Source organism: Kogia breviceps, chromosome 8 (assembly GCF_026419965.1).
Source record: "Kogia breviceps isolate mKogBre1 chromosome 8, mKogBre1 haplotype 1, whole genome shotgun sequence".
In the NCBI taxonomy this organism is placed as follows: Eukaryota; Metazoa; Chordata; class Mammalia; order Artiodactyla; family Physeteridae; genus Kogia; species Kogia breviceps.
The window spans coordinates 109,304,322-109,319,454 of record NC_081317.1 but is presented as its reverse complement, the minus strand read 5'-3'; the positions used below and the strand labels follow the sequence as shown (position 1 = coordinate 109,319,454).

Below are 15,133 nucleotides of genomic sequence, written 5' to 3'. Positions count from 1 at the left end.
ATCCTGAGTTTCTGAGATCAGTTTCTCTTTGTAGTCTTTGAGCGATGTCATTCAACCTAGTAAATATAAAAGATGATATTCTGATATTATTTCCAACAAATTAAGTAGCTTAACTTCTATCATTTAATGTAATTAAACCAGGGAGTGGAGTGGATAACTTTAAAGCTCAAACAGTGACTTTTAAACTAAACGGTTTCATTGGTAGACTAAAGCTTTTGTGATTTCTGTGAAGCACAGCTTTTGGTGAGTGGTTTCTTAGCTTACAGAGGAAGTGTTCAAAGAAAGTTATTAGGACCCCTTGATTTGAAATTTGTGTTTCCAGTAACTCTTAGGAAAATTAAAAATTTTGGATTATCAACTTATAAAAAAAGAGAGTAGGTCACTTAGAGACTGAGAGGGTCAGAGTATGGAGCAGAAAAAACCGGATATACATTGAAATCTATACACATTGTATATATGTATATACTCATATACATTGAAACCTATAGGTTGTGGGATGTATCAGGAAGACAAGAGACAACTTTAGGATGAGCGTGATATCAGACACTGTATAAATTATAAGGAGTTTGCCAAAATTACCTTTGCCAACCCTAGAGCATAAATTAGTTATATAATGGACTGTATGACTCTGGTGTATGGTTAATGAATATTTAGGAGGAAAATATTTCCCCTCATAGTATAGGAACTATCTATGTGGGTTTAACTAAGTTAGTAACTAGGACAGTAAAGACATGGGCTGGTACAGTTGGAAGCAGCTTTAAAATTAGAGAATTGTGTCGTTTCACTTCTAAAGAGACTGAAGAATTCACGACACGTTGGCTGGTTTCCCAGTTTTTATCAAAGATATCTGGGGTAATTGCTTTGTGGTATTTTGATAAGGCCCTGTTACTCATAAGTATCTTATACCATGTTTTATTACACTGTGAGTTAAATTGTGTGTTTGTTGCATTTAACCATGTGTGCACACTCAGGTGCTGTGTGTAGTGGGAGCAGTGCTGGGGTAGGAGGGAGATGCCCTCAGTTTCTAGTCCAGCACCACTGCTTGGCAGATGTTTGCTCTCAAGGCCTTTGCCCCCCACAGTCTACAGATTCTTCCTCTATAAATGGAAGTTTTCTCTGTCCGGCTACCTCACAGGGTTCCTGGAGGATTAAATGGGATTTGACATATAGAAGCACTTTATAAACAGAAGCACTATCCACATATAAATTATTCCACATACCATTTTCTCATTTGATACTCTGGTACCTTATTATATTATCCTTGTCCTTTGAAAAAAAAATGACATATTAGCACATCTCTTGCTGTGCTTCTAACAATTCTGGCAGCTTTTTGTATTAGAATTTCAGCTGTAGATATTCATATGCTTTAGGAGAGATGCAGTTATTAGAATAGGAGTTAAATATTCTGCCCTTTTACTTTTCAGAACTGGGAGTTCTTTTTCTTTCTGATGTGATGAAGTTCAAATTGGAGCACACAAACACATACACCCAACAAGAAAAAAAGCCTGATTCATATCTGTTCCTTAACTAAAAAATTACACAAAGAAAACTATTTAAAGACTTTTGGAGAGCAGTTAAAATATTTCTGGTCATCTTGTGTGGAGGTGTTGGGATTCTGTTTCAGACTGTGTGGTCAGCCCTGTTTTGGCAGAGTTTGAGGCACTGTTGGTTCTTCACTGCCCAAGTTAAACCCATGACAAACGTTATATTCATGACAAAGCATATTCAAAAGGATGATCTCAGTCCAAGAACAGTTTTTGCTTCAGTAAAGTGATACCGTGATGTGGGATGGAAGAATTTAGAGGCTGAGCGTTTTTTATTTCTTTGCTTTCAAATTCTCAAGTTGGTTTACACGCTGGGCAGATGACCTCACGTCAGTGGGTGACTTTGAGCACCCCATGTATAAAATGAGGCCCCTGGATTAAATTACCTCTAGCAGTCTTTCTAGTTCCAGGTTTTGAATGGGTCTCTTCTAGAATAGAATCCTCCATTTGTTTGTTCTGTCTGGAACTTGCAGAAGCGAAGTATGGTGGCCAAACCACAGGTAGAATGTAACTCACAAGGTAATTTTGCATCTAATTTGCATACCCAGGCAGCTCTTGCTTTGCATGGTTCCAACATACACAAATTCCAGTTAACGTGAGTTAGTAAATAATGTTGACGTTGCAGGCATTCATGAGCTTCTAGATGTGCAGCCAGAGGAATTTAGTGAAGGTGAACTTACCGACGTGAATAATGAAAGTGGTTGTGATGAGAAGAACTGCAGATGTCTCAAAGGGAGTGACACCAGAAAGCACTTCACATGAGAGGATCTCCTGGAGATACTTTGCAACATTGAAAGCACAAAGGATAAAAATGGTAGAAGCTTAGAAAGGAGTATGACAGTTCGCCAAGGCGTGGAAAATACTCTCACTCCATGCTGTAAGATATATGTTGAGAAGAAGGCAAGCACTGTTCTAACTATTCTCGGTACATACGCTTTTAACAAAGAAAAAACTCCTTTAAATTTCAATATTTATAATGTTCTAAATGACAGTGTACTAAATAAATACTAGTTTAACTGGTTTTTCATTTTCCTATACATTGTAACGGTAAGAGATTTCTTCATGTTTTTACAGACAGCTTTAAATGTCACAGAATTATTGCAGTTTTCCCCACTGATTATTAAGATCTCCTTGCTAAATTATTTTTATAGTCCTGCACTCTTGTGCAAAGCGAGGCCTGCCTGCAGTTCTGAGGTTGACTTGGAGATTTATTTATATTTTTAAATATTTGTTATTTTAAAAATTTTTGTACAAGTTTTAAAGGTTACACTCCATTTAGCGTTATTACAGAATGCTGGCTATATTTCCCGTGTTGTGGATAAGCTACATTTTTGTAGCCTATCTTACACCCAATAGTTTGTACCTCCCACTCCTCCCCACCATATCACCTGTCCCCACTGGTAACCACTAGTGTGTTCTCTATACCTGTGAGTCTGCTTCTTTTTCATTATATGCATTAGTTGGTTATATTTTTTAGGTTCCACATGTAAGTGATATTATACAGTGTTTGTTTGTCTTTCTCTGTCTGACTTATTTCACTTAGCATAACACCCTCCGAGTCTATCCGTGTTGCTGCAAATGGCAAAATTTTATTCTTTTTTTCTTTTTATGGCTGAGTAGTATTCCATTCCATTCCACATCTTCTTTATCTATTCATCTGTTGATGGACACTTAGGTTGCTTCCGTATCTTGGCATTTGTAAATAATGCTGCTGTGAACATTGGGGTGCGTGTATCTTTTTGAATTAAATGTTTTTGTCTTTTGGGGTATATACCTAGGAGTAGAGTTGCTGGGTAGTTCTGTTTTTAGTTTTTTTGAGAGACATGTAGATTTATACCAGCATAAGCCAAGCTTCTAGAGGGAAGAGCTGCTCACCTCACCTTAAAAATGTTATGCTAATAATACACTTTCTTTTCTAAAAAGTCTAATAAGAACATATTAGAAAAAGAAAGGGGGATTAGTGCCCAAATTTCAACAGCCAGAGAAAACCACAGTTAATATTTAATATTTTAATCTGTGTCTTCTGGATCTGTTCCTGTGTATGTGTGTGTGTGTATTTATAGTGATATGTATTTTTTTAATTACAGAAATAGGATTACAGTACGATTGATTCCAGTCACACCTTTGAATTATCCACCGAATCGTTCAGGAAAGCTATTTTGCTTGTGCAGTGCTGGATCTACTCTTTTCACGAGTCAGCTACTAATGGCTGGGGAAGCAAGGGTGATTCTGAAGGACTTGGGCCAAGCAAATTATCACCCACACACTTGATCAGGATTTGTACCAGTGATTCCGCAGCAGCGTCAAAGCACACGTATGTAGGGAACAGTCAGTCCTAGGGAGAGTGTAGCTCCCGTTGGCAGTAAGCTGCCTGCCAGCATTCAGTCAGTGGAGGAGGCGATCAGGAGAATGGCAGGGCCACAGCCATTCTGCGTTGACAGAGCTGTGGGCCAGGCTTCAAGGGGCCCAGGACGAATAAGACAGCGGTGTGGCCCTGAGACGTGCCTGGTTGGAGGCAGTTTGACTCACCTAGAGTAATATTTGAATTTGTAAAAGACAGAAAAGTACCTTTCCTTCCTTCCTCACCTCCATTCCCGAAAGGCTGTCTTCAGAGTCCTGGTTCTGTCAAGCCAGGGCGATTTCATTTATTAAAGACTATTGATTATTTACGTATGTAAAGGGCAACAAATACTTCTCTGCTTATTGCCCCTGGTACTTGCTTACCTCTTCCTTCAGAAACTGTCTGAGAATACTGATCAGGGTGAGCGATTGTGCCGGCTGCGCTAATGTGCTACCCCCCTCCTGCTAGCAGGGTGGGCAAAGCCGTCTGTGAAATATGCCACTTTCCATCTCTCTCCCACACCCTCTCCTCCTCCCTCTCTCTCTCTCTCTCAGGACTCAGTTGATCAAAGGGATATTCTCGAAAGAGTCGCGTAAGTAGTTGCTTCATAGAGGAAGCAAGGTACAGTAAATTCAGAGAAGAGTTAGCTGATCATCTCCAGTGAAATTAAATTAAATGGATGAAGAAAGGCATCTGCTAAAGTTTTCCTTTAGAGTTCTTATACTCACATATCACATAGAGACTGAAAAGGTATCCCTGATACATTGTACTTTTCACAGCATTTAGTTACTCTCTAGGTAAACTTCTATACCAACCGATGATAAGTTTCTTTCTCTTCCTCATAAGTATTTTTATTGCAGTGCTTAGAGCACCATAGGAAGGACTTATCAAGAAGCTTACTGTCTAACTTGTTTAAGCATCAGACAGTTACGGCTTTAGCAGAGTTGAGCTTTTAGAACCCAATGTTTGAGAGTCAGGCAAATCATCATCTAAATCAAAATGGATTATAACCTCAAATGAGACATTTAAGGTGTCATTTATAATAAGCTCTATATGTGGGACCTTGTCTGTCTTCTGTCTCTAGTGGCTCAGGGCCCAGCTCAAAGTGGGTGCTCAGTATAATATTTGTTGAGAAAAAAAAAAGAAATTTTCCTTCTAGAATTTGGATTAGACCTTTGCTGTTTAATATCTTACCTCTGATAATTTTTAATTTAGTTTATTAACAGATACTTAGCAGCATTTACTGTGTATCATGGACTATGCTTCTTATTGGAGAAGATGCAAGAGTCCTGTATAGGTTGCTATCTAAAGAAGGGGAAAAACAACAGTCATGCGATAGTAAATTGTGGTGCTGACTCTAAGTGTAATAAGCGTTCAGAGAAAGGAGAAGTCAGTGTAGGCTACTAGTGAAACCTGCAAATAGAAGATGAGGTTAGAAGTAGGTGCTGAAGATATTTTGTATTTGGATGAAGGGAAGAGAGAGCATTTCCAGCAAAGAGAACAAAAGCAAGGGCAGAGACGTGAGAGTGGACCCACGTGCAATCTTGGAATGCAGCAGTGGGAGCTGGTAGTACACTCAAACTCCAGTCGAGGGGGTAGCTCAGAGCTTTGCTCCACCTCCGCCCCCAAGGACAAAACGGGTTCCAAAATCACAATAAGGACTCCAGCTAGAATTTCGCATTGGAGAGGAAAGGGAGTATAATAGAAATGGCCTAAGCCAAGTGCTTTGGGGATCTTTTCTTCTTTTCTATGTAATGTTGGGCTCTTTTTCTCTTCAGACTCTTTTTTTTTTTTTTCCCTTTTCGAACTTCTCTACACCTTGTAGTTGGTGTTGTTAGAGGGAAGAAGTGGGAGATGGAGAGCGACATGGAACGCATTCATTAGGCCTGCTACTAAATGTCACTGAAGCGTTACTTGTAGTTTACACCTGATCAAGCCCTGTTCTCCAGGTTAGGGACGTATGGGATTGGCCAAGAAGCCTCAGCCAAAATCAAGGAGTAGACATTTGCCTGGAACGCCCTCTCTGTATATTGTATGTACTCCTTGAGGACTGAGCGGGATGCCCTGGCACTGTTCTGACCCCAGCTCTTCGTTTCCTTGGAAACACTGCTGCAGCATACTTGAGAGAAGAAGCCCCCAGGAAAGGGAAGATGAAAACAATAGAAGGGGAGAGGCCTTTTGATGAGATTGAGATCCCAGAAGAGATGGGAAGAATTGGAACCCAGAGTATAATTAGAAGGGATATCAGCAAAGAAGAGGAGAAAATTGTCTTCCTGAGTCTGAAGGGAATGCTAAGGGAACCGATGGTTCATTTAGTTTTCTTGTATATTTATTTAATGGCTAAATGTGCCAGGCCTGTGTTACATGCTTGGAATACGGTGGTGGGGTGGTGCAGGCCAGGCTGTTCTCTGCTCTCTTGGAGTTCCCATGCTAGCCATGGAGATGGACAGGAAACCCACGGACAGGCAGTCTGTAAAGAATTCAGGCACGAGAGTAACAGGGTGGCTGTTTCTGATTGCTGGTTCAGGATGCACCTCTCTGAGGATGTGTACTTAAAAGCCAAGGTGGAAATGATAAGAAATTACCAATATCAAGCTCAGGGGAGGAACACCTCCGACAGAGGAAGCAGTCAGTGTGCTCAAAGAACAGAGGAAAGGCCCAGGTGGGTGGGTCACGCTCCAGGAGAGGCAGAGTGCTGGGAGCTGGGGTGAGAGAGGTAGGCAGGGGCCAGATCACAGAGGGTTTGTAAACCTGGGTAAGAATTTGAACTTCTTAGAAGTTGAAAGGGAAGCCACTAGAGGGTTCTCAATAGGGGATCACGTGATCGGCTGTTGTGGTGGGAGTGGGTGGGGTGGATAGAAGTGGAGAAATAGGAGGAGGCTCTTATATTCACCGGGGCAAGAGACTAGGATGTGATAGTAGAGGTGGGAAGTGAGCTGATTCTTGATATGTTTCAGAGGGGGAGAGTCTTTGACGACTTCCTGATTGACACGGGGCTGGAGGTAGACTGCTAAGACAGAGAGAAAACTCCAGGATAGCATCTGAGCTTTTCTAGTTGACCAGCTGGGTGGTGGTGGTGCCATTAGTATTGGGGAAGGGAATAGACTCAATGGGGTGGTGGGAAGGTGGAAGCAAACGTTCTGCTTTGGCCCTTTCACTTTGAAATGTCTTTGGGCATCCAAGTTGTGCCCAGTAGGCAAGAAATGATGGTGACTATGACTAGGGCAGTGATAGTGGAGGTGGGAGAATGATGGAACTAAAGTCTGTAGTTCCTGGTTGGTGATTTAATTGTGTGTGTTGTGTGTTGTGTGTGTGTGTGTGTGTGTGTGTGTGTGTGTGTATGGTATTTAAAGCATATTGGACTGGATGAGATCATCATGGTCAATGGTCAGCAACCTACTTCCGTGGGTTAAATCTCACCCCTCTGCCTGTTTTCATATGGCCCAGGAGCCAAGAATGGTTTTTGCATTTTTGAAATGCTTGGAGAAAAATCAAAAGAATCATAATATTTTGGACTCTTGAAGATTATATGAAGTTCAGATTTCAGTGTTCATAAGTAAAGTTTTATTGGAAAGTAGCCACACTTGTTCATTTGTATATTGTCTGGCTGCTTTCACACTACAAGGGCAGAATTGAGTAATTGTGTATGACTCACAAAGCCTGAAATATTTCATATCTGACCCCTGATCTAGGTGTGTAGAAGGAGAAGGTGGCCTAGGGACACATCCCAGTCAATATCAACATTTAAGGGCAGTCAAATGTTGAAGCACATCAGAGGGAGTTTGATTTTTATGTCTGTTTTCTCAGGTACCTGCCAAAAAGTGACACTGGTGATTAGGGCTTAGAGAACTGAGTAGCTGGGGGTTTAGGGTAAGAAGAACGCATCTACCGCATCTTTTATGAGGTCTAGGGAGACCATGTAATTCACAAAATAATTCAGACTCCTTGCATTTGAATAGCTCTTTATCTTTGTAGACTCATCTTGACTGAGACCAGGTAGGTGATGTACAACTTAAGTAACTGTAGTTTTCAGACTGTGCTCTGAGAGTAGTATAGAATATTTGGAATCAAGATTGCAATGGAAAATAACGAGTATAATATAGACATTAATGTAAAACTGTAGTTTTAGGTTTAAAAGTTATAACTCAACTCAGTGCATTATTCCTTATAAGGAAATAGAACTTGTAGAATGAATTCTGTAGAAAGCCAGAAATTCCCTCTGTCATTCCATTTGCTTTAAAAATCTTTTAGCTAAGGTAACGGATCAATATATGAGAGCTGAGAGTAGATGATTTCAGTTTGTGTACATGTAAGAATGCACTATTAATCAGTGAATTTGATTCTTTTGTAGGAACATACACTGATAGGTTCAGCAAATTCCCAAGATATCCAACTATGTGGAATGGGAATTCTTCCTGAACATTGTATCATAGACATCACATCAGAAGGCCAGGTTATGCTGACTCCTCAAAAGAACACCAGGTAATGTACTTTAATTAGTGTTAATGTCACAATAATTTTTAAGAGGAAGAAAGTACACTAATTGAGGATGGTATAAGGACGTTTGGCCTTTGTGTGCTTTTACGTTCACTTAAAGAAGATATTCAGTGAGTTACCAAGTCCTTGATATTTAACTTTTTAATATGGCTTAAACCCATCCTTCCTCTCTATATGTACTGCCGTGGCCTTATTTAAATAAGGTCCCCATCAAATCTTGATTGGAACTCCTGCCAGCACCCTAAGCTTCCTGGTCCACTCACCATGCAACCAGATGGCTTTCTACTATTCTTGATGCAAAAATCCCTTACATCCCTCCTGCTTACCTCCTATTCTTCTGCATCTGCCATTCTTCTGGCCAGTTAACTAACTCCTGTTTGACCCTCAAGGTTAAGTTCTGTCACTGTCTACTTTGGTCTAAAATAAGGGCCCCCAGTACATTTTCCCAGTGCACTTTACGCTTCCTGTTATGTTAATACTTCATACTGTGTTCTTGTGGGCTGTTAGCCTTTTTTTTTTTTTTTTTTTTGCGGTACGCGGGCCTCTCACTGTTGTGGCCTCTCCCGTTGCGGAGCACAGGCTCCGGACGCGCAGGCTCAGCGGCCATGGCTCACGGGCCCAGCCGCTCCGCGGCACGTGGGATCCTCCCGGACCGGGGCACGAACCCGCGTCCCCTGCATCGGCAGGCGGGCTCCCAACCACTGCGCCACCAGGGGAGCTTGGCTGTTAGCCTTTATTATCACATTGGACCATGAGCTCTTTGAGGACAAGGACCTTTCTTTTTTGGTTCTCTATCCTTAGCATGTAATATCAGACTAATAAATAAGTTAAGTGATGAATAGGCACAACATTATACAAATTGAATATTTGTCAGTTTGTTTCCTTCAGCTTTGAAACTGTTATTGCCCTGTTGTGTAACTGTCTATATAACTGTTATAGGTGATGGTTAACTGACATATTGATCTTCCAAATGTTGATTCATCATTATATCAAAAAAATCATTAATACCATCACTGTTTTCATCCATAAAGTCTGTAAATATTTGAAAGCTATCAAGCTCATGGTAAAGGATACAAGTGAGAAAGGAAAATAATAGAGCGTAAGCTGGCCCAGCACTCCCAGCTCTGGTGTGCTATTCTCCTATTGAATAATGTCACAGATACCAACCCCAGGGAAGGTTACTCTGAGGCTGGGACGAAATAAGATGAAGCAGGTCACATAATAATTTTGTTTCAGCAGAGACAAAACCCAGGGCCACTGTGCCACACCCAAAATACCAAACACCTTCTCTCGGCCAAGTGAGTGGCTGTTTCTTCACCAGTTACAACTTTATCCTCTGTGGATAAGATTTTTGACAAACCCGATCATAGAATTACTCCTGCTCTCTGGCAGCATCCGGTATATACAGAACTCCCACCTCCTTAGACCCTCTCCCAGGATGAGCAGCTGAAGCCCAGTCCTGCAAGAGTCCCCCCCGGGCCCCCTCACTGAGATGCCCCCATGCTTCCTGTGATGTCTCCTCCCTCTGCGTGAGTAATCAACCCAACTGGTTCAACTACAGGAATATTCCTGGTGGCCTTTGGTTGGAGGACATTGACACAAATTTCCCAAAACTCTAATTTTCACTTGAAAGCTTGACATTTACAATTGGCAACAAATACTGTCAGCTGTTTTTGTCAAAGTGACAGGCTGGCTTTGTTCATTTTCAAGAAATTGTCTGCCAGGAAACCACTTTGAGTATGTCTTCTGCTCGAGACACTTGTCATACTTCGGTATGCATTAGCACAGTGCTTTGTGTGTACTTCTCATTTTGTCACCTGGAATGCTTAAGAAGTTGTGTACTACTCAAGGGTCAAAATTTACTAAAAGTAGTAATTTATTATTTTTAAAAATTTATTTTTATTTTTTAAAAACATTTTATTGGAGTATAGTTGAGTTTTACTGCTTCATCAAGGACCTTTTCAAGTGAAACCTTTGTAGAAATTGTGGGTGCATGGCAGTGAATAATCCAGTGACTGCTTATGAATGTTTGGTGCCACTGCTTTCATTTGTGCTAAAACACCAGCAGTTTTACTCTTTGCCAATACAAGCGTCAACACAGTGAAAAAGGGCAGGTTAGTGTTATTAAAAAAATTAATTTGATCTTCGGGACCCCATACAGACCACATTTTGAGAACAGTTATTATAGTCGTGTTTTTATTTACTAACTGCTGGAGCTTTAAAAAATAAGCCTATGTATGTGTTTGCCTTTAATTAAACTCCTCACTGTATTTAAGGAATTCATGTCATAAAGGCTAAAATCTGCTAATTTTAGTAGGTCCCCTCTTGTCATAACTATTTTATGAGCTCATGCTTTGAATAATCAGACTGTAGGAGCATAGAGACCAATTACTTTTAGTGCTTAAAAACCCACATGGTAAGTGAAATCTAGATGGAGAGTAAGGTTTTGTGTGTATGCATATACATTAAAAATAACTGGTGGTACAAAGCCAGGTTGAGTGCCTTAGGAATTTAAAGAAACTAAGGTAGTATTGGTTGGAGTGACAGAGGAAGTAGAAACCAAACTGGACTTTGTGAGAAATCAAACTGAGTGAGACTCAGGGTGATAGAGAACGGGAACCCTATTCCAGGTTATAGGACTGGGTTAAGCCTCGCTTTGGAGGAAAAGTCAGTCATGTTTAGTGGACAGAACCTAACACCCCTACACCACCACCACCACCACCCCTTTTTTTTTTTTTTTGCTGGAGTTGGGAATTCACTAGAAGTGGGAAAGAAGGAGAGAAAGAGATAAAGGGCCTTTTATGTCAAGTTAAAGAACTTGACCTTTATCCTATATCTAAGCAGCTTAGTCATTCAGTGGAGAGAGCATGATGACACTGGTATTCCACGAATATCAATCTTATAGTGATATGCATAATTTTCTATTTATTTCCTGCCCCTCTAAAATTTTTCCTTAATATTCTCCTACCCATCATTTCTTCTCTTGAACTCTGTTGTCAAGATAAGCAGTCAAGTGGATCTTACAAATCTTCTATCTATTGATAGGATATGGACATTTTTCTGTGCTATAGGAAGTTACAGAAGAGTTTAACATAGGCCTCATTTCTTATTACTGATACTGTAGATATTTCTGAGTTTAGTTGGTTGATTGGCTCTTTTTATCCATGTAGATTGGACATACTTATTTTAGTTGTAGTGTACACTGCTACCATCTTTTTATTACTGGCTGCAGTGGTTCCATATTTACTCCTTAATATGCTGTATAACAAATTTAGAGCTTTGAAAGATAGAGGAGAATAATCTATGATACTTGGTACCATAAGCATTTAAAATAAATCAGCAAAGAAGGAAATACAAGTAATAAAATTCACCAAGGGCAGATTTTATTTTGGGGAATTGATTCTTTTGTTTTTCCTATATTGTACTGGAAAAATTAAAGGAGAGAACATGATAATCCCTGTTTACACGTTTGACCTCTTCTCCCCACAGAACATTTGTAAATGGCTCCTCTGTATCCAGTCCTATTCAGCTACACCATGGGGACAGGATATTATGGGGGAACAACCACTTCTTCAGGTATGACATTCATGGCTCTTAAATAGGTAGACTCTTGATGATCATACTCTGAAATAGAAAAGTAAATATTAAAAAGTAAACTTAATGCTATAAGTATTCTATGTTGTTTTGTGCACATAAGTATTCACTATATATATGCTTGTTCACTATATGATTTGAGCCCAAGGGACACATGAACAAGTACACTCAGGAGAAATACTGTGTTTACTTACATCATTTTTCCTTTTTATTTCCCAATGGAAGATGATTGCTTTGCCATCTGGTATAAGAATTCATTAATTATTTTCTGACATGCTTGTCTTTTTGTTTCTTTTTTTATTGGAAAAGTAGTGGTTTTAGTTTCCTTATCCGTAAAATAAGGTTAATATTTCATTTAGGAATGCTCGCAGCTGCATGTAATGGCAAACTTGACTATAATGGCTTAAACAGATAGTTCATTTCTCTGACAAAGCAGGAACTCCCAAGGAGGATGGTTATTGGCATTGGCTGAGCCTCTCAAAAGAGTCATGGCAGAAGTCGTGTCATTGTCTTGGCTTTTCCCTGTGGTCTAAAGATGGCCACGCCACTCCAGACGTCAAGGCAGCTCTCAGGCACATGCGAAGAAAACGAGGTTGAAGGGTGGCGGGACTAGCCCTGACTGTGCTGATCAGCAGAAGCAGGAGTCTTCCCAGAGTCCCCAGCAACCTTCCACCTATGTCTCATTTGCTAGACTTTGCCTCTCAGCTGCAGAGGACGCTGAGAATGAAAGTGTCTGACCTGGGACTGCATATTGTTTCCCATACAAAACTGGTGTTGTGTTGGTGAGGACGGGCTGGCTAGATAAAATACAAAGTTAAAATCCTGGTCTGTTCCTCTACCTGTCACTGGCCCTGTGTTTCATACATCAAGCTGACTAGATCCTTTCCTTGGGGCCAGTTGCTATTTTGATTGTTGAAAAAAGAGGGGGTACAAAGTGTGTGGAGGATATTTTTCATTTTTTTCCTTAAACTTTATCAAGTGTAGATTGCTTGGCTTAGTGTTCAAAGCCTTCATAGTTTGGGTTAAGTTGATCTTTCCACCATTATCTCGCACAACTTTTTACAAATTTTGTGTATCTCCATGTAATTTTTAAATTCTCCAGAGGCTATGAGAGTTTCCATTTTTCCTCATGCTGTTCCTCTGTCCTAACGCCCTGCTTTCTCCTCAGCCTTTAAGGCTGGGCTCAGATGACTTCCTATTCTGTCATCCCTTCCTCTTTTAGTCCAGCGTGAGGTGGTCCTCAGCTTTTCTCTGACACCTAGCTTGTCACAGGGCCTCGTGTCACACTCTCTGTTGTCATTATTTGCGCATGTGCCAGTGTTTTATTTCTACTACTAGAATATAAACTTCTGAGTACAGTAATTGCCTTGTATGCACATAGTATCCCCTTGGCATCTAGCAAATGCCAATATTTAATTAATGCAATGAATAAATGCATATCTTTCTTTAAAAGATAATATTCTTTTTCTCCCCAAGACTTAATTTGCCTAAAAAGAAAAAGAAAGCAGGTGGAGAAGCTGAGGAACAAGACACGTCCATGAAGAATGACACCAGTTCTGAGCAGCCGGACGTGGATGGAGACTCGTCCAGCGAGGTGTCCAGTGAAATCAGCTTCAATTACGAGTACGCGCAGATGGAGGTAACCATGAAGGCGCTGGGCAGTAACGGTGAGCAGGTCTCTCGTGCTTCTTAGAACCTTTCAGAGTTGCTCGGCTGTTCGAGTTGTTTACGATGGACACTTTTTACACGTTAGCAACAAAGGAAACCTTCATGTTGTTCTCTGTACTCAATTCTTTTGTGACTTTGGCCTTAATTTATTATGCTTATAAAAACTTGTTTTTTTCTTTCTGCCTCGATATGCAAATCACTGCAAACTTTGTTCTCATTGATAGAATTTCTCAGGTTTGAGACTTGACTGCCACTGGCTTATTATTGTAGTGGATTTCTGGAGCGTTAACTCTGTCTTAGATTGTGTGTAGAACATACAAAGAGACCTGCTTTTTTTAAACGGAAGATGGTTTGGCATGTATCTGACAGAATAGATAATACGATCAGTAATTGGGAGTAAGGAAAGTTAACTGTCTGTAAGAATCTTACGTTATTAATTAGGATGACAGACAACATAATAATATAGAACATTTGAAGTATATTGTGTTGTGCAGCTAACCTTTTATTATTTGCCTTTAAAAAAAAAAAAAAACTTGTTTAGATCCCATGCAGTCAATACTGAACAGCTTAGAACAACAGCACGAGGAAGAGAAGCGGTCGGCCTTGGAGCGCCAGAGGCTCATGTACGAACATGAACTGGAGCAGCTCCGGAGACGGCTGTCTCCTGAGAAGCAAAACTGTCGTAGTTCAGACAAGTTTTCCTTCCACTCACCCAGCGCTCAGCAGCGATTGAGGCAGTGGGCGGAAGAGAGGTAGGTGGAACATAGGGCCTATGCCACCTGTGTAGCATATGCCCATCACCTTTAACCCACCTGCATAACATACAGAGTGGAAAAATCTAGACCTTACTTTAGAAATGAATTACATTAAAAGAGAGTGTGACAGCTAAGAACCACTTGGCATTGTCTTCCCCCACCCACTTTTGAAAAAAAAAAAAAAAAAAAAAAAGGAATTGTCAGTTTATATTGATTTATTTAAAGCCACCCCTGTTAGGTGCTACCCCATTTTCGGTTTGTATGGCTTTTGGATCTGACTAAACAAGTATGTGTACTTAGAAGTTATACTTTATCATTGTATATTATACTTTAGGTTCTGAGGCGTGGGTAGATGCTTTTTTTAAAAAAAGAAAAAGAGAAAGGTGGTTTATCAGGTAGGTGAAGCATGGTACCAGTGAGATTCAGATTGCAAGTTTGATCTCTGTTTGAGCTAATTATCATTGCGCTAAATGTTTTATCCATGGTCACAGACGTATTTAACTAACCCCTTGCTCTTCAGAGTTTGGTCTGCAGACAGGCAGCATCTCTGTCACCTGGAGATTGATAGAAATGTAGCGTTTTGGGTCCCCCACCCCAGACCTACTGAGTCAAAATCTTCAGTTTATCAAGATTCCCAGGTGATTTGTATACACAGTCAAGTCTGCCAAGCCCTAGTCTCTGGCCAGCTTCTTACAGGAGCGTGTGCCAGTGCTTGTAACGGAGCCCACATTCAA

The 15,133-nt window shown here is 40.4% G+C and overlaps 1 protein-coding gene across 6 annotated transcripts in view; it reads left to right on the top strand.

Moving 5' to 3' along the window:
* Window positions 1–15,133, top strand: part of KIF13B (kinesin family member 13B) — a 192,372-nt gene that overhangs the window by 99,469 nt on the left and 77,770 nt on the right. For all 6 annotated transcript variants that reach the window (XM_067040001.1, XM_067040000.1, XM_067040002.1 and 3 more), the window contains 4 exons: window positions 8,237–8,367; window positions 11,872–11,958; window positions 13,453–13,643; window positions 14,186–14,396. In XM_067040001.1, the coding sequence (XP_066896102.1) occupies window positions 8,237–8,367; window positions 11,872–11,958; window positions 13,453–13,643; window positions 14,186–14,396 (620 nt within the window). The remainder of the gene's footprint in view (window positions 1–8,236; window positions 8,368–11,871; window positions 11,959–13,452; window positions 13,644–14,185; window positions 14,397–15,133) is intronic.